Here is a 22,526-nt window from a genome sequence, read left to right on the forward strand (position 1 = left end):
GACTACCGCCCAAATTCCAACTTTCATACTTTCTGTAGACTCCTAAAGCTTAACAGCAAAACTAAAAACTCAATTAGAATGAAACTTTGATACTAATACATCTAATGTGTAATGTCTTTAAATCATAACTTTCTAATATACATTGTATCTTGAGTGCATTAATTTTACTTTTAGAGTCAGAAAAACTAAAGCAAAGGCCAGATACCAATTCTGTCAATATAAAAACATTCAAAGCAACAGCTGAAGAAAATGAAACAATGTTAACTGCAATCATTTTTTCAATGAGTTTACTCTCTCAAATACAAACATGCCAAACCAAGGGTGTTTATCACTTACCAGTTTAACAGCTTCCTGCGCAGCTTCCTTTCCACAGAAGGTGATAAACGCATACCCGCGGTTCTGACCAGACAATGGGTCCATCATAAGACGGAGATCCCAAATTGGACCAGCCTTCTCAAAAAGAGGCACCAATTCATCCTCGTATAAATCTCTGGGTATTTTACCAACAAAGACCTGAAATAAAACTCTGTTATTAGAATCCAACATAAGCATTTGCCTTTTGAACTATAAAGCTTAACTTTCCATTTCTGCATATGGAGGCAGAAGGTAAACAAAGAACAGGAATAATCTGAATCCAGCAACTGACTTACAAAAGCCTAATTTCCATCATAATGATCTTAGGGCTTTGTTTGTTGTTGTTGTTTTAAGATTTATTTCTTTTTATTGGAAAGACAGATATATAAAGAAGAGGAGAGACAGAGAGGAAGATCTTCAGTCTGATGAGTCACTCCACAAAGGCCGGAGCTGAGCCAATCCAAAGCCAGGAGTCTCATCTGGGTCTCCCACCCAGGTGCAGGTTCCCAAGGCCTTGAGCCATCCTCCACTGTTTTCCCAGGCCACAAGCAGGGAGTTGGATGGGAAGCAGGGTTGCAGCGACATGAACTGTATGCCCATATGAGATACCAGTAGATGCAAAGCGAGGACTTTAGCCACAAGGCTATTGCACCAAGCCAAGTTTTCTTTTTTAATAGATTTGTTTATTTTAGTGGAAAGGCAGATTGATGACAGAGACCCATTTGCTGGTTACTACTCAAATGGGCGTAACAGCTGGCGGGGCCAGCCAAAGTCCAGAGCAAGAACTCTATCCTGGTCTCCGACATGGATAGCAGAGTTTATCCAAGTATTTGGCACTCTTACGCTGCTTTCTCAGACACATTAGCAGGGATCTGGACTACCTAGGACTCTCACTGAAGTTCTGATATGGGATGGCAGCATTGCAAGCAACAGTTTAACATACTGGACCACAACGCCAGCCTCCAACTTCAGAATTATCAACAAAAAACAATAATGTAAACTAAGAAGAGTACCTAGATTTGTACTAACGATTAAAATTTTTGAATACTTATGATTCCTATTTTTTCCCAAAAAACAGAAAAAAGGACATATCTGTGTCTCCACAGAAATACGATACCTATAATAATAAAATTATAAAAACTGACATAACTATATCTAAGCTTTCTCAACTCACATCTTAACCATTTTTCAGAAACTTCAGAATTTCTATTCCTCTCTATCAAAATAGCAAATTTGGGCCCAGCGCCATGGTATAGTAGTTTGAGCCTCCATTTGTAGCGCTAGCAGCCTATATACCTCCTGGTTCATGTCTCAGCTGCTCCACTTCCAAGCCAGCTCCCTATGCGACAGGGAAAGCCCTGAAAGATGGCCCACAAACTCAGGTCCCACATCCTTTTGGGAGACAAGGCTCCTGGCTTCGGAGCAGCTCAGATATGGCCATTTCTGCCATTTAGGGAGTGAACCAATGGATGGAAGAGCTCTCCTTCTTTGTCCTTCTTTCTCTATAAATCTTTAAAATGAAAATACTTTTCAAAAAACATATTAAAGGCATGAAAACCCTCTCTGCCTAATAATTTATGATCAGTTTTAGCTATAAAATTATGCAGTGATAGATTCAAACTATAATATACTAGAGAGGGCATTAGGTATCATGCTTAAGTCCCCATGTGCGCTGCCCACAGCCCATATTGGAGCACATGGTTCAAATCCTAGCTGCTCCACTTTCAACTGAATTTCATGCTGATGTGCAAGCTGAGAGAGAGGAGGAGCTCAAGCACCTGGTCTGTCACCCTCCACTGAGTGCCAGATTCTTGGCTGCAGCCTAGTCCAGCTTTGGCTGGTGTTGACATTGGGGGAATGAGTCTCTGCCTTTCAAACAAGCAAAATGGAAACAGTAAAAAGTTTTCAGAGTTAAAAATATATATATATACATATATGTATACAGTAATGATAAATCAAATTAAAAGTCAAAAGGGGCCAGTTTTTTTTTTACTTATTTTTATTGAAAAGGCAGGATCTACAAAGAAAAGAGACATATCTTTCATCCGCTGGTTCACTTCCCAAGTGGCCGTAATGGCCGGAGCTGAGCCAATCTGAAGCTAGGAGCCAGAAGCTTCTTCCGGGTCTCCCACAGGGGTGTAGGGTCCCAAGACTTTGGGCCATTCTCCACTGCTTTCCCAGGCCAGAAGCAGGGAGCTGGATGGGAAATGGAGCAGCCAGGACACAAACAGATGCGCATATTGGATTCCAGCACTTAAAAGGGAAGGACTAGCTAATTGAGTCAATGTGCCAGACCCAGGGGCGACTGTTCTGGCACAGCAGTTTTAAGTCAATGCTTGTGACTCCAGCACCCCATATCAGAGTGCCAGTTTGGGACTAGCTTCTCTGCTTCTCTGCTTCTCTGATTCTTAGGAAGGCAGCAGAAGCCACCCAAGCATGTGGGTCCCAGATACCCATATGGGAGACCTGCATGGAACTCTGTCTGCTAAATTTGGCCTAGCCTAGCCCTGGCTATCACAGGCATTTGGGGAATGAAGCAGTGAGCAGAAGACACCTCTGCCACTCTGCCTTTGAAACAACTAAATCAACAGCTATTCCAATGATTCTTTACGGTTGTCAATCCTCACTAAATATCCTAAGATCATTTTGGCATTGTTATCCTCATAGTCTTTACTTACTTGCCCATTTCTTTTTCTACCTTCTTTGGAAAACTAGCTGCATATCTTCTTTTCCCTGTTCAGTCCTATCTTAGTAAACCCCACCTTTCTCCCCAATTTCTTGTATCTTCACAAAATTCAAACTTAGTTTAACAACCAAACACATAATTTAATAAACCAAGACCCACATTAGTCTAATTCTTGGTAGCTTTCACTGGTAAATGTTTTAAACAAGTAGAAAGACTAGAAAAAATATAATGGATGATAGATTTCTTTTAAAATGTTGAGAGATTCTGAATGTTTTCACCATAAAGAAAAAATGTATGTTTGAAGATATAGATAGGCTTAACCGACTTGAACATTTTCTCAAATATCACATGGGTTCCCACTAATAGGAACAATCCACGTCAGCTACATAAAGAACTTCTGGGAGCCAGCATTGCACTATTAACAGGCTAGGCCACTGCCCACAACACTGCCTCACATATGGGCACCTGTTCGAGTTCCGACTTTTCCACTTCCAATCCAGCTCACTGCTACACTGCTTGGGAAAAGCAGTGACGGCTGCTCCAAGTCCGTGGGCTCCTGCACCCACATGGGAACGTGGAGAAGCTCCTAGCTTTGACCTGGCTCAGCCCAAGCTGCTGCAGCCATCTCAGCAGTGAACCAGAGGATGGCAGATCTCTCTCTCTTTCCCTCTCTCCCTAACTGTGTCTTTCAAATTAAAATAGTAGATCTTTTAAAAACAATTAAAAGAAAAATATTTTTAACAAAATAAAACTTTTCAACATAAAATGCCTCTTTTTGATCACTCATGCAGTTATTTACAACACATTTATATAGTCAGGATTTAAAAACTACAGAGAATTATAAATAAGACCATTACAAAAGTATGTCTCTCAAACTTTAACTTTTTAATAACTGGGGCCAATATTGTGGCACAGCAAGTAACGCTGCACCCTGCAGTGTCAGCATCCCTTACAGATGCCCATTCAAGCCCTGATTACTCCAATTCCAATCCAGCTCCCTGCTACCGCACTTGGGAAAAGTAGCGGAGGATGCTCCAAGACCATGAGCCTCTGTCACCCACATAGGAGACCCTGAACAAGGTCCTGGCTCCTGGCTCTGGCTCTGGCTCTGGCCTGGCCCATCCCTGGCTATTGCCTCCATCTGCTGTAGAAAATTAATTTCTCTCACCTTCTCTCTCTCTCTCCCGCCCCCTCCTTACTCCCCCATCTCTCTTAACTGTGGCTTTCAGATAATTAAGTAGTTGGAAAAAAATTAATAAGTATAACAAAACACAAAAGAAAAAGAAACAAAAACCAAAACCTCACATCATCAATTGTTATCAATTAAAACCAATTTATTTATTACATGTATCAGCAACAAAATACATCTAAAAAGTCCATTTGTCCAAACTGATTTTTTTTTTAAAGATTTACTCATTTTATTACAAAGTCAGATATACAGAGAGGAGAGACAGAGAGGAAGATCTTCCGTCCAATGATTCACACCCCAAGTGAGCCGCAACGGGCCAGTGCTGCGCGAATCCGAAGCCGGGAACCTGGAACCTCCTCCAGGTCTCCCACGCGGGTGCAGGGTCCCAATGCATTGGGCCGTCCTCAACTGCTTTCCCAGGCCACAAGCAGGGAGGTGGATGGGAAGTGGAGCTGCCAGGATTAGAACCGGCGTCCATAAGGGATCCCGGGGCGTTCAAAGCGAGGACTTTAGCCACTAGGCCATGCCGCCGGGCCCCAAACTGATTTTTAACAAATAAAAACCAATCTAATGAAACTGAACTTGCTGGGTGGAATCTAATAAAACTTTACATTAGATTCTCATTTTAATAAATTATTTAATAGGAATGGCTCAGGCTGGTAATCTCACAAAAGGATCCTGCTGCAACAACATCTGCTCTATCCAAGAACATTAATAATACAGAACACTGTATCTTTCTCCTAAGGATAGTGCAGCAGAAACATGAACACATCAAAAAGCTTACAGAGGCTGGTGTAATGGCTCACTTAGCTAATCCTCCAACTCTAAGCACCAGGATCCCATATGGGTGCCGGTTCATATCCTGGCTGCTTCACTTTCTACCCAGTTCCCTGCTTATGGCCTGGGAGAGCAGTGAAGATGGCCCAATGCCTTGGAACCCTGCACCTGCATGGGAGACCCGGAGGAAGCTTCTGGCTTCAGATGGGCTCAACTCCAGCAGCTGGAACCAGGGGATAGAATATCTTTCTATCTCTCCTGTTTGTGAATTGACCTATCCATTAAAATAAATAAGTCTTTAATTAAATTTTTAAAAATGCTTACAGAGCAATCAAACGATAAGTTTATTTCTGTGTTGGAAATTTTTAAGTCCCTGCTCATGAAGAGTCTTCAGAAAGTCCAAGGAAAGCTTACTTCCAAGGAATTATGCAGCATCCAAAACTCCTTTGGCACAAAGTAAACACGTTTGAAACAGTGACACAGCAGAGTAAAGTGAACCACCCACTGGTTCACTCCAGGCCAGGCAAAAGCCAAGAGCCAGAACTCCATCTAAACATCCTTCATGGCAGATGGAGTCTAAGCACTCTGGCCCTTCTCCACAGCCACAACAGAGACAGCAGTCAGGAACCGACTGCCAGAGTAGCTGGGGCCAGCCTTTTGGCAGAGCACGTGAAGCTGCTACCTATAACTCCGACATGATATATGTACACTGGTCCAAGTCCTGCCTGCTCCTCTTCCAACCAGCTCCCTGCTCATGTGCCTGAGAAAGGGAATGGCCTAAAGTCCTTGGTTTCCTGCATCCATGTGGGAGACCTTCAAGAAGCTCCTGGCTCTGGTTTCGGATAGGCCCAGCTCCAGCCCTGCAAGCATTCTGCGGATCAAGATCTCCATCTCTTGCTCTCAATCTCAATTTCATACTCTCTCGCTCTAACTCTTAAATAAATAAGTAAATATTAAGGGGGAAAAAAAGGGCAGCTGGGATTTGAACCAGCACCCTAGTATGGGATGCCAACATGGCAAGCTTAACCTCCTACCCACAATAAAGGTTCATTCCACAACCTGTTTGAAGTTTCATCTTTTAAAACTAGCACAGTAACGACTGGTTCCTAGATAAACCAATAGTTAAAAAGATACACTGGGTTTAGTTTTCCTTCTCTTTCCGCCTTTCAAATACATAAATAAATAAACACTAAAAACAAATCCCCCGGGCCGAGCACAGTAGCCTAGCAGCTTAATCCTCTCCTTGAGTGCCAGGATCCCATATGGGCACTGGTTCTAATCCTGGCAGCCTCGCCTTCCCATCCAGCTTCCTGCTTGTGGCCTGGGAAAGCAGTTGAGGATGGCCCAACCTTGGGACCATGCACCTGTGTGGGAGAGCCGGAACAGGCTTCTGGCTTTGGATCGGCTCAGCTCCAGCCGTTATAGCTGCTTAGGGAGCGAACCATCAGACAGAATATCTTCCTCTCAGTCTCTCCTCCTCTCTGTATATCTGACTGTCCAATTGAAAAAAAAAAAATAATAAATCTCTAAAAAGAAAAAATCCCGGGCCCGGCGGCATGGCCTAGCAGCTGAAGTCCTCGCCTTGAACACCCTGGGATCCCATATGGGCGCCGGTTCTAATCCCGGCAGCTCCACTTCCCATCCAGCTCCCTGCTTGTGGCCTGGGAAGGCAGTCGAGGACAGCACAAAGCCTTGTCATCCTTCACCCGCATGGGAGACCTGGAGGAGCTCTGGGCTCCTGGCTTCGATTGGCACAGCTCCGGTCATTGTGCTCACTTGGGGAGTGAATCATCGGACAGAAGATCTTCCTCTCTTTCTCTCCTCCTCTCTGTATATCTGACTGTAGTAAAATAAATAAATCTTTAAAAAAAAAAACCCACTATTATGTTCATTAATGAAATCAGTAACAAGTTTAACATCTTCATGCCTATAAATCATTGTGAAATAATTACTAACTTGCTTTGCACTAGGCTGTTATTTGTTAACATGAAGTATACCAAAGTATTAGAATTAATTCTTATTAAAGAGTTAAAAATTAGTCAAAAGAGAACTGGCATAGTGGTACAGTGGTAAAACAATGCTAGCACCCCACATGGTGCCAGTTTGAGGCCCAGCTGCTCTACTTTCGATTCAGCTTCCTGCTAATGCACCTTGGAAGGCAGTGGAAGATGATCCAGGTGCTTGGGCACCCATGTGTAGACTTGGAAGCTCAGCTGTAACAGCAATTTGGGGAGTAAATCAGAATGCAGAAAACCTCTCTCCCTCTCCCTTTCAAATAAATCTTTTTTTAAATTTTTTAAAAGATTTATTTATTTTTATTACAAAGTCAGATATACAGAGAGGAGAGACAGAGAGGAAGATCTTCCGTCCGATGATTCACTCCCCAAGTGAGTTGCAACGGCCGGTGCGAAGCCGGGAACCAGGAACCTCTTCCGGGTCTCCCATGTGGGTGTAGGGTCCCAAAGCCTTGGGCCGTCCTCAACTGCTCTCCCAGGCCACAAGCAGGGAGCTGGATGGGAAGTGGAGCTGCCGGGATTAGAACCAGCGCCCATATGGGATCCGAGGGTGTTCAAGGCGAGGACTTTAGCCGCTAGGCCACCCCATTGGGCCCGGATAAACAAATAAATCTTAAAAGAAAAAAAAAAGGCACAGCATAGTAGCCTAGTGGCAAAAGTTCCTGCCTTGCATAAATCAAGACCAAGAGCAGATGGAGGATCTTTCTCTCTGTATCTCCTTCTCTCTGTAAATCTGACTTTCCAAGAAAAATAAATAAAACTTTAAAAAAGAATGAAGAAAGCAGGGGCCAGCATGATGGCTCAACTAGCTAATTCTCCGCCAGCAAGCACCAGCATTCTGTAGGCACCAGTCTGGGTCTAGCTGCTCCACTTTCAATCCTACTCCCCATTTATGACCTCAGAAAGCAGTAGTTATCCCAAAGCCTTAGGCCCTACAACCACATGGGCGAGCTGGCTCCCGGCGCTGGGTCAGCCAAGCCTTAGGAGTTGTCACCACTTCGGGAGTGATGGAAAAGTTCTCTCCCTCTCTATAACTCTTTTAAGTAAAATAAACAACACCTTCAGAAAAAAAATAAGAACGTCATAAAAGTTACACTTTTAATCTATTTTATGTGGGGGTTTATGTTAAAAAAAAAAAAAATCCTGGTTCTGGACCCAGTGCAATGACTCAGTGGCTAAATCTTTGCCTTACAAGCGCCAGGATCCCATATGGACTTAAGTTTGTGTCCTGGCTGCTCCACTTTCCATCCAGCTTCCTGCTTGTGGCCTGGGAAAGCAGTCGAGATTGGCCCAAGGCCTTGGGACCCTGTACCTGTGTGGGAGATCTGGAAGAAGTTCCTGGTTTCTGGCTTTGGATTGGCTCAGCTTTGGCCATTGGGGCCAATTGGGGAGGGAACCAGAGGCCAGAAAATCTTCCTCTCTGTTGTATCTCCTTCTGTATGTAAATCTACCTTTCCAATAAAAATAAATGGACAACCTCAAAAAAAAAAAATCCTGATGCTAAGCACAAAATTAAAAAACAAATAACCAAACAAAAAATGTTGTAGCATTCAAATGAGAAAACTGAACCACAATTCCACATTGGTTTAACAAGTATATAGAATTCTGGGCAGCGAAGGCCCCACTTGGGACGCCCTTTCCCATATCAGGGTGCCCAAGTATGAATCCCAACTTCTCTGACTCCAGCCTGCTAAATATGTGCCCTGGGAGACAGCAAGTGGAGGCCCCAAAAGTTGGGCTCCTCTCACTCACACTGGAAACCCGAACTGAGTTCTGGGTCTTGGCCGGTCACAGCTTCAGCTGTTGGGGGTTATCTGGGGAGTAAACAGGCAGATGGAAGAGCTTTCTGCCTTTCAAATAAAAATATATTTTTTATATAAAGCAAAATATATAACAAAAAGAAAAATATGGTTTCAAAAGTATTCATGGCAGAAGTAAACACTAAAGATAACAGGGAGGCATTAACGAGAGGACCAGAAGATCAAAGCAATACTCATCTATATCCTGCATTTCGTTAATGACATTTGCTTCCAGAGAATCCTAGATGGTTCATAGTTTCAATTCCGAAGCAATTAACCTTGCATAACATTAAGTGTCATATAGTTTGCTTTGTTAAAGCTTATTTGTATCTATTTGAATAGAGAACACAGGTAATTTTGCTTTCAGTGTTCACCATTAATGCCTGCGACAGCTATGGCTGGGCCATGCTGAAGACCGGAGCTGGGAACTCCAACCAGGTCTCCCACATGGGAGGAGGGGACAAGGCGCGGCCTTGCAGGGTGTGCACCTGCAGAGGTGGATCACTGCAGAAGCAAAATTCATTCCCACACACTAGGACACCGGATACGGGCATGCCAAGGCTAACAAGCTCAGCCTCCTTACTGCAATACCCCTAAATCATCATTTGCAGATCGACTCATCTATCAATAAAAATGCTTTGAATTCCTTTTATTAATGTTAAATATTAGGAATACTGAATGTATTAAATATTAAAAAAAAAAAAAACAGGACTTGGTGAGGTAGCCTAGCGGCTAAAGTTCTTGCCTTACACACGCCAGGATCCCATTTGGGCGCCGGTTCTAATCCCGGCAGCTCCACTTTCCATCCAGCTCCCTGCTTGTGGCCTGGGAAAGCAGTCGAGGACAGCCCAAAGCCTTGGGACCATGCACCCGCGTGGGAGACCTGGAGGAAGTTCCTGACTCCTGGCTTTGGATTGGCGCAGCACCGGCCGTTGTGATCCCTTGTGGAGTGACTCATTGGACAGCAGATCTTCCTCTCTGTCTCTCCTCTCTGTGTATCTGATTTTCAAATAAAAATAAATAAATCTTAAAAAAAAAAAAAAAAGACCTATGACCATTCTACACACAGAGAACTGACACCAGAACGGGTTATGATACAGAACCCGTTATGCTACAATGGTGCCACCATTGCATATCAATCTATAGCCAGAAATAGTAATCTTTGTTTTTACTCGTCTGAAACGCAACTTTAGTTATTAAGAGCATGACACTCGTAACAATTTCCATGAGACATTGTTGTTTCCTTTAAATTTAATCAGGTGGTAGCCTGAATAAATGAACACTTTTTAGAACTCTACTCACTAGCTAATAAGACCTCCTAATATTTAATTCAAATAAAAACTTAATACCAACGAAATATTTATGTTTTCTTTTTTTTTTAAGATTTATTTATTTTTATTGCAAAGTCAGATATACAGAGAGGAGGAGGAGAGACAGAGGGGAAAATCTTCTGTCCATTGATTCACTCCCCAAACTCACATTAGCAGCAGCTGCACTGATCTGAAGCCAGGAGCCTGGAGCTTCCTCTGGGTCTCCCACACGGGTGCAGGTCACAAGCAGGGAGCTGGATGGGAAGTGGAGCTGCCGGGATTAGAACTGGCACCCAAATGGGATGCCACAGTGTTCAAGGCGAGGACTTCAGCCCCTAGGCCACCGTGCCAGGCCCAATCCCTCTATATATCTTAAGGGGTTTGGTTAACAAGATTATCCTTGCCCAGGTTAGCACTAAACATAGGAATGAATTACAACAAAACAATAGCTGGGCCTGGTGCAATAGCGTAGTGGTTTAATTCCTCGCCTTGAACACGCTGGGATATCTTATGAGTGCCAGTTCTAATCCCAGCAGCCCCACTTCCCATCCAGCTCTGTGCCTGTGGCCTGGGAAATCAGTCAAGGATGGCCCAAAGCTTTGGGACCCTGCACCCACGAGGGAGACCTGGAAGAAGCTCCTGGCTCCTGGCTTTGGATCGGCTCAGGCTCAGCCGTTGTGGCCACTTGGGGAGTGAACCATCGGACAGAAGATCTTCCTGTTTGTCTTTCTTCCTCTCTGTATATCTGCCTTTCCAATAAAAATAAATCTTAAAAAAAAAAAAAAAAGCTAAACTTCAAAAGCAATTAAGTATTTCCCCATCCCACAGTAGACTATTACAACTTTAGCAAAAAAAAGCTAGAACACTTACCTCTGTTCCAATTCCAGGCTGCACACCCGAGTACACACTGTCTGGTGGAGGCCCGCCATACTTCCTCTGTCCTGTGGTTACATCCAGAGTATAACCAGTCCTTTCAAGTAATGCCTAGAGATAATTACACACGCGTTTATACTTAAATACATAATTACACACACATGAATTAATACATTATTTTCCAAAAGGCATTCCAAAAGGTCAAAATTCACCCTGGTTCTTATTTATTTTACTGTTCCTTTCTATGTGGGCAAACTCAATCTCCAGACCTATCACCTTATGTTATAAATGAGAACAGGAAAAAAAATGGGCAGCTAAAAATTCTACATGAATTGACTCATGCTGTCTGAATTTAGGTATGAATGGTACCCCTCATTTCTCACTCCTTCACTTCAATTAGACTGCTTGTGTCTCTCATTGCCATTACACAAGTGATTCTTGGGAATTGAGACGCCCTCTAACCTTACAAAAATCAGATGTCTATCGCTGGTGCCGTGGTACAGTGAGTTAAGCTGTCACCTGTGAAATCAGAACCCCATATGGGCACTAAACACTCTGCTTCACATTCAGCTCCCCGCTAATACACGTCCGGAAAGCAGTGGAAGATGGCTCACATGCCTGGGCCCCAGCCCCCATGTGGGAGATGCAAATGCAGTTATACGCTCCTGGTTTCCACCTATCCCAACCCCGGCCAGTGATGCCACTTGGGGAGTGAATCAGCTAAGATCTCTGTCTCTCTGTGTCTGTAACTCTGCCTTCCACATAAATAAATCCTGTTGGGGAGGGGAGGAAGTCCTACCTCCCATCCTCATTTCCTATTGCTCCCATCCACCTTGCTGCTTGTTAGTCTACTGTAATCAAAGTTCCAATAAGTTCCAAAGTTCAGCCTGTTTGACCTTGCATTCATTTCATATTCACGCTACTTCAGAGGAATCAGACAATCTCCTAACAGTAAGGACTCAAAATATCTGGCAATTAACAAATGAATATATTCAGTTTTCAAACCAACAAAACCATGTTTCCTGATCATCAACCTTTCTCAAACAGCATGTTGTTGGATATTAAAGCAAATCATAGGAAAGACAATGTGCTTGTCCTCACAGAGCTTACGCCACCTGAGGCAACACTCCTTTCTTTGGAAGGCTCACGCAAGATACCAGGGCCACCACAGAAACGCAATCCACCAACAAAGCATTTTACATTCACACTTAGAATTCCAACGAGTCCCCAGGCATGCATGCCTGAGGCCTTCCATTCCTCTACCTGTGACTCAAACACAGTTCTCTAGTTTTAGACATAAAAATTTGTGTAACATAAAATACATACCAAGTATACCACTTATGCATAATTTGTGTGACATGTAATACATATGTTGAATCTATGCTATATACCTTTTCCAGAATTAAGAGCCAATGTCAATTTTAGGGAAACAACTTATAGGTCTATTCAATGAACAGTAATAAATATTCTTAACAAACTATTACTTCAAGAATTTTTGCATTTAATTATTTAAAAACCTATAATTCTGCACCACTTACAGAGGATGAAAAATGGGTACAAAAGGACTATATATACAAAATCAGTTAGCTGACAGGAACTGCAGGTTACATAACCCACCTAAAACATAAACCACCCACATAAACAGCTTCCAAAATAAAATAACTGTGTAAGTAAAAAAGTCCCTCTATGCACCAAGTCCTACTCATCTCCCCAAGGAATGGGACTCACTGTCTTTCACTGGAAGTCCTATACTGGCCTCTCAACGGAGATCTAAGTAATAAGAATGGTGACAACAACAATGGCTTCTAGTTATACAGTCCCTTCTACATGCCAGGCATTATTCTAATCCTTGCAATAACTGTATGAGGTAGGCATTACCACTACTGCTATTGTACAAATAAACGGAGGAAGCTGAGAATTCAGGAGGAAAGCAGTTATAACAGCCATTTAACAAGAGGAAAGAACAAAGTGTTTGGCAACAGGACCAACAAGCACTGCCGGATCAACCCAAGCAGCATCTAAGCAGCATCAACAAGCATGTCACTCCTCTCCAGAACAAGCGGCCAGAGTGTCAGATGTTCACCTTTTAATCACACATACACGTGTATGCTGGCCACCCAAATAATCATCCTTATGCAAATTGCCCTACAGTGTTTTCTTTCTAATACAAAACTATAAAGACTATTTTGAGAAGAAATGCAAAGACTCTGACAACACCACATTAAATGTAACTTCATTACAGTTGCCCAAGTCAAGCTGTACCTTGATTTTTGCTTCATCGGGTCCCTTTGTAGACTCTTGCACCTTGCTCCCCTGTTTCTCTCTTTGCCTGTAGGTCTTCATAACTCCACATAAAAATGCACTTTTGTTCTAAAACAAATAATCAAATATGCAAATTTACATTTACATTACAGAAAATTCATAAATTTTAATGAAACAGTTATCCATTCAACAAGTATTCGCTGAATTTGAATGACACATCAGAGACTGGAACAGACATCAAGAAGACAGGCTAGACCTCAGAGAGCTTACCTTCCTCAGGCAGCACCCGGGAAATGCCTTTGATTTGTTGTTATTGCCCTGAACCTGCACTATCTGTGCCAGATGCTGAAACTATTCCTCCCAACCACATTACTTCCCTCTGAGACAATAAAACTGAATCAAATAACCCAAAAATGTTAATAACTCAAACAATTTATACATGCAAAAAAAAATTTAACAGTAGCAATCATTAAATCCTGACTTTAAGTGTTTAAAGTAACTTACTGCACAAAGGAGTAAGGGGAGGAGACTTTTGCTTTATGCTTGTGCTTCTGACACTCTTTGCCACAAGCAGATCTTTTTCCCTCTAAACTACTTAGGAAAAAAAAAGGGGCAGAGGAAGTCATAATCAAAAAACCACTTTCCACAGGCGGGAAGAAAAGCACCGGAACAGTGACGTAACTTGAGATCATGAATCGTCCCGAGGTGTTCTTACCTGAACATGTGACAAGTCACTTTCCTTGAACTGTTGCAGTACTGAGAGAGCTCCTTCTTCATTAAACTCCCTGAGAGCATCAATTGCTCTTTCATCAAGATCGACATAAGCTACCAATCCTAAAAATTAAATTGGAGAGGGGTGATATTATTGCCACAAAAGGGGCAACCTACATTGTCCAAGTCACATTTAGTCAAGAATCTTCCATTCACTATTATCATTAACAAACTATATTTCATCTGACTGTATACACCTATGTAGCCACACAATACTATATAGAAAAGCTGAACACTAACGAGAAAGTGTCAGCATCCTTAATCATATGTCAAACCCCATATCCATTTAAAAAAAACAAATCATACTGATAGTCATTTCCAACTCCCCAGACGTGAAAATCGTGAAAAATAAATCTGATATATGACAGATTATAAGCATTCACTTAACAAACTCTGATTTATGTCAGAGTGGTAAAAGTACTCTATTTTTCCCAAGAATAAACCTTTAAATTATGAATTGTTAATGTTAACCATGTAAGAGATAGGGGAAAATATGAGAATTTTATTTAATAATTCTTTCCACGCTCCAAAAAGTATCAAAGGCTTTCCCCCTTGAGCACCAAACACAAACTGAAATGCATGTGTTTATCTGAGCATCTACTTTGCTGCAGTCAGAATGTGGAAAGGCATAATTTCAAACTCCTTTACAACTGCAAGTGCAGCTTCATCAATCAATTCTGAAAGTCATATTTTAAGGCATTGTTTGCTCCAAGATAACAAGCTGAGATTTAAAAGATGCTGTGGCATTCCCAACAGACTGTCAATAATGACAATCTTTCAAATGGCAATAAAGGATTATAAATTAACTATACAGAAAAGACATTCAATGTATCCTAAATATGTAGCATATTAAACTGCACACAGGACATCTACTAAGTGTAATATAATCTGTCATTTGTAATTTCTGTGTGTATATAAAGAATGTTTCAGAATTGATTCAGTGGAAAATGGAAATATTTAACAGATTGAAACCCCCACGTCCATATGAACTAACATCAAAAGTGACTCCATTTTAGTAAAGCAAATAAGACTTTATTCCACACAGCGAATAAATTTTAAATAAGCATAATGCAACTTGCAAAGTTACTTTAACAAATGCTGTCATGATTTGTCTTAAAAGCTCAAAATGAGCATGCCGAACTAACTGGAGGTTCCTTACTTGACTGTCCCATGCCACCACCTGAAGCCACAACTCTGGACACCCGTCAGTCCGTTTAGTCAATCCAAGCCTGCACCCAAACCATCGCCTCTTCTCTGGAACAAAACACTCTACAAGAGAACATCTCTAAGCAGATCGCTGCCAATTCTCTGACAGAGTGTCACAGAACGTTCCCGAGGACTGATGTGCAAACGGGACATCATCCAGGAGTCACTCTTATAAGTCATTTTATTGCCTAAACTATCCTGAGCTTGCCCGCTTTAAAAATTTTTTTTTTTTAGGAACAAAAAAAAGCAGCTATTTGTTACTACTGTACTTAAGACAACACTTGTGAATGAGAGTTCTCTCTCCCACACACAGAATCTGGATAGGCACACAAAACACAGGGGAAGAAGTTTCCATCTATGGCCCCAGAGGAGGAGGACACATTTATTTATGAACAAGGCTCCCTAAGGGTAAATATTTCTCTCCCTCTTTAAAACTTCAAACCACTCACAACCAGCCATATTAGATGTTCAAATTTGCTTAAGCACACAGCCATGGGACTTAGAGATTTTTTTTTAAAGCAGCTGTTAACAAACCAAACATTTCAAATTACCGAGAGATGTGGATTTTTGTCTGTTAGAAACAAGACAGACCACAACTTCTCAAGGAGTCGAACATTTATTGTCAGTTCAGACACACATTCTAACTACTCCTTTTATAATACCGCCTAATCAGACCTAATCTGATTTAACAATCACGTTAGAAGCTACAAGTAGAAAAGTAAAAGCAAAACGATGCTTGCTTTAGATTAAAAAAAAAATGCAAAATTTAGTGTGCTGAAACATAATATTCACTGGTGATAAATCTAAGACAAATTGATGTACTGTTCTGAAACAACTAGGACTGCATATTCAACACTAAGAAGGCTTCAAAATAATGAAATAAGAATATCAAAGTCAAACCCAATATGCCCTCAGTGAAGGGAAAGTAACAAACATTCAGCTCTACACAGATCAGAAACAACAAGTATATTTAACCTTAAAACTCTATAAAATCAAAGTGGTTTGCCCTCACTTTCATAACCATCAGAAACAAGAAATGCATATTATACCTGTCTGAAATATTTCATCAAGTCTTTCTGCCACCTTCTGTGGGAGGCCTGCCTCTATCAGTGTCTTGTAGTGTTCTGTGTGAGTTACACTGGAAGTATCCATTGGCTCTTCCTCTTCTTTTAACTGTACCGCATTACCATTCACCTGATTAGCCATTTTATTATGCTGCTGGAAAAAATTCAGGAGCTATATTACATTAAGCCAGAAATAACTAGTTTGTAGGACAATGCATGATTTATCTAAACTAATTTGTATACATGCTGCTAAAAACCTCTATCAAAATAATATTTTATGCCTTTTGTGATGCATCTGATCTAAATTTGCAATAATCATCCTGCAAAACTCTAGAAAATGTACATGGAAGCATTAGCTCTTTAAGGAACTTCATGTACACTAGGTTAATTTACTCAAGGCAGAACAACTGATTAACAAGGCACCTGCTGTGCTCTGGTGAGCAGATCCACACATCACCACAAAATCCTAAAGGCCCCTTAGCTCTCCATTCTTACACCATTTTTGAAAGTTTTGTTTAAAAACAGAATGAACACCCACAGGCTCCTTGATGAAGTTTAGAGGTTTTCAGCTTTCCCTCACCCTGCTTCAAGCACAGTGTCGGTGTACAGTAAGTGTCCTATCGTCTCTAGTTCCACATGCTGGGCTTCGGGCTTTCTCCACCTCACTTAATAAAAGCAAAAACCACGAAGTTTGACAATATTGTTCTAAGATTAATTTGCTATTTCCATTCACAGATTTAAAAGAAAAAATGACCAATTTTAAGAACTAAACAATTAAGTTCACATAAAATAGTGAGCTACAGTTGAGGTTGCTTCTCAAAAAATAAAAAGCATGAGTACATGTACAGTTTCCATGTCAGTGAAATAGAGATGCAAAACCACACTGAAGGATGGCCAACTAACCTCGTCCGAGTTGTTCCAATAAACATTACCTAATTAGGATACACTTGGCCAGAATTTCTGATTCCCTACCAAAAACCATTTTGTATGTTCAGCCTATAAAAGTAAGGCTGAAGTAGATCAACATCCTGGAAAGAATAAACCCATACAAGACCAGTATCTACGCTGTCTCAAAAGCACGGAATTATTACAAAGCATTTATCTGAGGTGGCATTACAACGTGCAGGAAGATAGCAGGCTGTGGAGCGAAGGAATTGCAACATAAAACGCAGGAAGGGGGGTCTCAAGGAAAAGCCTGCTTCTTGATGAAACTCAAGACACCTCACCGGCTAGAGAGAAAATCCAAGTCTCCCGCAAAGTACTAAGACCCATCAGACACCGCGTTCAGACAGCTTATCACATGTGGTGCAAATGCACCGGGTGCAGTTTCCTGGCTTAAAACTTTTGCTTTTCCACTCATATTTATTTGAAGTTAATGAAAGAGGGAGGAAGACCAAGGGCAGGAGGTTACAAAGTTGGAAGAAAGGAAAATGCATGAAGTGTTAACTCTGAAAATGAGATACATGATATCATGATTACAAAACATTCAGGCTTGACAAGCTTTCTGTCTAATATAGACACATACTGGTTAAATGCTGGGCAAATGTTTCTCAAGGCAAGCATCAAATTCCGATGAACTAGCAAAACCAGAAACACTCAAAACTGCAACTTTTGATGTAGAAACTATTCTATTAATCCATTGGCTGATTAATACAACCTGCTTTTACAAAGATGTACCGTAAGTTCCAAAATCATTGCTACTGATAGTCCCACTTTTCCCCATGCTGTCCCACCCCCAGATACTACAGTCAGATCATCACAACTCCGAAGTTCTCAGGATCACAAGAGCCCTCCGCATTGCATTATTAGTGGGAATACGATTAGTCACAGAAAAGAGGCGAATTTTTAACAGACAAGTTACAATGGAACCTCTGTTAAGGTGCTGGCTTTTCTTAAGTGTAAAGCAATAAGACAAGTTTGTAATAAGCACAAGATAGAAATATTTGACTACCACTTCGCTGCAAAGGTTCCACAAGTTGATACTGAAATTAGTTAAAACAGTCTGAAAGTTTGTAAACTTCAACAACAACAAAAAAGGTAGATTCCAGAAAATAAAACCTTCAGATCAAAGGGGAGAAAAAAATCTCTCAAGCCAAACACAAAGCACTCATTAAAAAAAAAAAAAAGTTTCATGGAGACCACTGAAAACTCATGTCAATTCAACACGATGCCACACAGCCAAACCATATTTCTGGATGCAGCAAATAGACTTAATGTTACTGGGGTCATTCGATCTTGAATATTTTTGCAAAAAGTAAAAATTTTATTCAGACGTCCAAGGACTGTTGGAAGCTTTGGGAAATCAGCGCTAGTTCCTGCCTGGCTTTTTCTGTACAAATTCTTCACGTTAAGAGACGGGCTCAAAAAGAACCAACGAAATGAAAACTAACGGTTATGTCACGGCTTAGGCGCGTCAAGCCCTTATTCTAGGACTGAGTAGGGGAGACACCAATCTAACAGTCTCATGAGGACAGCAAAAAAAAAAAATCTCACACGAGTAGTGTGCAAGGATTGAGCTTTCATTTCTCGGCTCTGGCAATACGGTCGCAGCCGTAGAAGAGAAAGAATCGCCTTTCCAGTTTGGGGCGCCTCTGACATTCTCAGAACGAGCTACCTCGGGCGCTGCAGGACGCCTAAGTTTCACGGCCTCTAGTAGTCATTTTTTCCTTCAAATCTCAGCTCGAAGCATGCAGAGTGGGGAAGGGGGGCGTACGAAGGCTCCCCACAGAAATTGGCCTCTCGCCTTCGCTCACACAAAAGTTTTCTCTCCTCTCGGGTAGCCCTGGGCACCCCGCCCTCGTCCACCGCACCCCGTCAGGCCCATCCCGAGGAGCCACACGTCCCACTCGGGTCCGGGTCGGTGGAGACCAGAGCCTAAACAGCGGACTCGGCCGGGGAACAAGCGATGGGAACCGTGGGCGTCTCAGCCTCTCCCGCCCGGGCTCGGCCGCATGGAGCGGACGGGCGGAGGCGGGAAAAAAAAAAAAAAGGCCGGGCCAGCGCCGGCAGGCCGAGCCGCAGGGCCGGGGATGGAGGGGCGGGAGCAGGATGAGCGAGCGCGAGCGGGCGCCGCCGCGGCAGGGCTAGGCCCACAGCTGCGCGGCCGGACGAGGCCGAAGCCACCCCCAGCCCATCCCCACCCCCACCCCGGGGCCTCGGAGCGAAAAGCCAAACGGGGGACCAGGCGCCGAGCCCGGGCCGGGCCGAGTCGCGTCGGATCGGGGCTCCCGGCCCCTCCCCCCCAGGGCCGGCGCGAGACTCACCGGGGCAGAGCAGGGGCCGGCGGCCGGGCCCGTGAGAATCAGCGCGAGGCGCTTTGAAAACGACTAGAAATGGCGCGCGCGCCACCCCCTCCCCCCCCCTCATGGACACAGACGCGATCCCAGCAGCACGCGGGGTTTCCCGGAACTGCTTCCAGGGACTCTGAGATGTCGGGCAATCACCTCACGAGGTGGCAGGACTGGCAGCTCAGCCGACCAATAGAAAGGGAGGGAAGCGGACCACGCCGGTCGTCCCGGGAGCCAATCGTGGCAGCTGTCGGCAGAGCCAATGAGGGTCCTCAGCGCCGCTGGCTGGGGCCCCCTCCGGGGCGGGGGCAGGCACACAAAGGGGTCTGTGGTGGAAGCCCCTGACGGCGGCGAGGCTGCGGGGCCTCAGGCCCCGGCTCGGCCGAAGCTCCTCCCTCGTCGTCTGCTGCCGGGGCCGGGCGGGATGTCTAGGCCTCGCGCCGCGTGGCTGGCCTCGGAGCCCCGCCTCCCCACGGTCCGTGCCGGCCGCGCTCTGCCATGGCGCTCCCGCCGCGTCGCCGGGGCCGCCGGGGCCTTCACGCCTTCCTCGCCCCGCCGCGGCTGGCGCTCGCTCCAGACACGCCCATGGCCGCGCGCTCGTGCCTCTCCTCAAGTCGTCCTTTAGACTCTGACTGGAAGGCGACTTCAGGGATGATTTGGCTCTGTCGTTTTCGCTAAAGAATTTTGTGTGGGGGAAAAAAAAAATTTCATCCCTTTGGACCGTTTGGAAAACTGCCGCCTTCCATCCCTGGCTCGTTTCCATACATCGTCGGTGGCGGCTCGGGGCTGGGATGGAAATCGCTGAAGTGGGCATGAGATGATAGGGCAGCGATGTTTTTTCCCACAGGATTTAGAACTAATTAATAATCGTAAAGTAGATGGGAATAAATCTGTTCATCTGTGTGGTCAAAAGAGGTTAATTCCGGATACAGATTAATTCCCGTTGTTCCTAAACCTATTTCTCACCTTTCACCCCTTCTGATTTTGTTCCTCGCTTTAGTCCCAAATCTCTCATCCCACAGAACTCACTCTAACTTGCTCACCGCTTAGGCAGTGGAAGGGGTCCAGTGGTTTGCAGAATTTTTAGACAGGCTTGCGAATGGTTGAATTTCTCAGGACTCTACACCAAAACTGAAGTATTGGAAAGCTACTGCTGTGGTTTGAAAGTATCCCCCCTAGGAGCAGGTGTTGGAAACCGATTTCCCCCAAAGCCACAGTTTGGGGAGGCGGGACCTGGTGGGAGGTGCCTAGGTCAGCAGGGCCCCACCCTCACGTGGCAATTAGAAAAGGGCTTGAGGCTGTGCTGTGTGGATGTCTGCGTTTTCCCTTTGCTTTTCCGCGCTGGATGACACAGCAAAAAAAAAAAAAAAAGCCCTCCTCTGATACACCGCTCGTTTTCAGACCTCCAACCTGCAGAACTGGAAGGAGTCTGTTTCCCGTGACTTTGAGTCGTAGCACAAACCGAGCTAAGGCACCTGCTATGTGCCCAATTGCCAGCTAAATCTGGTGGAGCAAACTGCTGTGTTATGGGCTGTGAAATTCACAGAACTCAGGAAAATATAGTAATATAAGGTGACAAATACAAATTTGGTGACAATCTTGGAAATACAATGGTAGAGCTAAAGGATCTTGAAGCTTAAACTTTATTTAGTCACAAAAATTTACCTCTAGCTCAAGGGTTCTTCACCGATTTTGTGCTGTTTGATTCTGGTTAAAGCTGTGCATCTTGACTTTCTCAGTGCATAAAATGAAATACACAGCATTATGAAGGAAGCAATTTACATCGATGCACAATAGATTTTAAAACAAATTTAAAATGTAATGATGATTGGCATTAAATGCCAAGATTTTGCAGCAGGTCTAAGCAATGGGAAGATACTGCCAGGCAGCTGTAACAACTATCATGTGATACATAAAGGTTCGATTTCTGTTGCTAACAAAGTGAAGGGTTGGGGGAAGAAGGCAAACTTTTCGTTGGGCATGAGCAAAAGTGAAGATGTTATTTTAGGACTCCTGGATTCCATTTAGAGACCCCCAGTAAGTCTACCAACTACAGGGTTGGAATGCCTAGCCTACATGCTCTAATTGAAACAATCCAAATCACCCACCATTTTAGGGGGGCAGTATTTCAAATATTCTGCCATATTGCTCTTATACTCCACCTTTTTCAGAACATTTATCTTGATTTCTTATATTTGGAAGAATGCTTAACCAATACAAAAATTCTAGGTATACATGAATTCATTATCCCACAAACACTGGTTGCATGCTGTCTAGATCCAAAGCACTGTGTTAAGACCAGGGAGTATAGAATGAATAAAACACAATCCCTGTCCTCCAAGAGTTTGCATACTAGCTAACAAAATGGAACTAGTATAAACAGAATAAAAATGAGTTATTGAGGGGAGCTCCAGCTGTACCCCTACTCTTTTGAAATTAGGTAGCTGTGCAACCAGGCCCTTCCACTACCCTTCCCATCACGGGACCAGTTTGTAGACTGAGGCACTGAATTGGGGAGTATGTTTTTGGTTCTTCCAACAATTATAGGGCACACAAATATTCGAATTAAAGCTCCAACTGAAATAATAGGATGTTCACAATTACGAAACTCCAAACGGGATTGTTAATCTGTCGCTGTCATAATACTAAAACAAACATCTAATCCATACCTCAAGCTTGAAACAGGGTTATATCAGTCTTTTCAACACATTCACTTCACTGACTTGGCTTCACTAACTAGGATAAACCATCAGAGCCACACTTTTTTTTCAAATGGCAGATTTACTGAAAGAAGTGTTAGACTCGCTGACCATCCATGAAGGAACACATCAGCCAAGTATAGAAAAGAATATAGATGGCAGGTAGTCAGAGAAACTCTGTTCACAGGCCTTTCTACCACCATGTAGCAAAAAGACAGACATCAAAGAGGGAGC

General features: G+C 43.3%; 1 protein-coding gene across 2 annotated transcripts in view; it reads right to left on the reverse strand.

Moving 5' to 3' along the window:
- Nucleotides 1-19,877, reverse strand: part of HNRNPR (heterogeneous nuclear ribonucleoprotein R) — a 36,342-nt gene extending 16,465 nt beyond the window's left edge. The window contains exons 1-6 of one of the 2 annotated variants that reach the window (XM_004592268.4): nucleotides 19,570-19,706; nucleotides 16,292-16,457; nucleotides 13,981-14,099; nucleotides 13,266-13,373; nucleotides 11,001-11,114; nucleotides 337-513 (exon numbers count right to left, since the gene is read on the reverse strand). In XM_004592268.4, the coding sequence (XP_004592325.1) occupies nucleotides 337-513; nucleotides 11,001-11,114; nucleotides 13,266-13,373; nucleotides 13,981-14,099; nucleotides 16,292-16,448 (675 nt within the window). In that variant the 5' untranslated portion in view covers nucleotides 16,449-16,457; nucleotides 19,570-19,706. Of the gene's footprint in view, nucleotides 1-336; nucleotides 514-11,000; nucleotides 11,115-13,265; nucleotides 13,374-13,980; nucleotides 14,100-16,291; nucleotides 16,458-19,569 lie in introns of both variants that reach the window. The other variant, XM_004592272.4, reaches the window with a different exon arrangement.
- Between the last annotated feature and the right edge of the window lie 2,649 nt (nucleotides 19,878-22,526).

This window comes from Ochotona princeps, chromosome 2 (assembly GCF_030435755.1).
Source record: "Ochotona princeps isolate mOchPri1 chromosome 2, mOchPri1.hap1, whole genome shotgun sequence".
NCBI lineage: Eukaryota > Metazoa > Chordata > Mammalia > Lagomorpha > Ochotonidae > Ochotona > Ochotona princeps.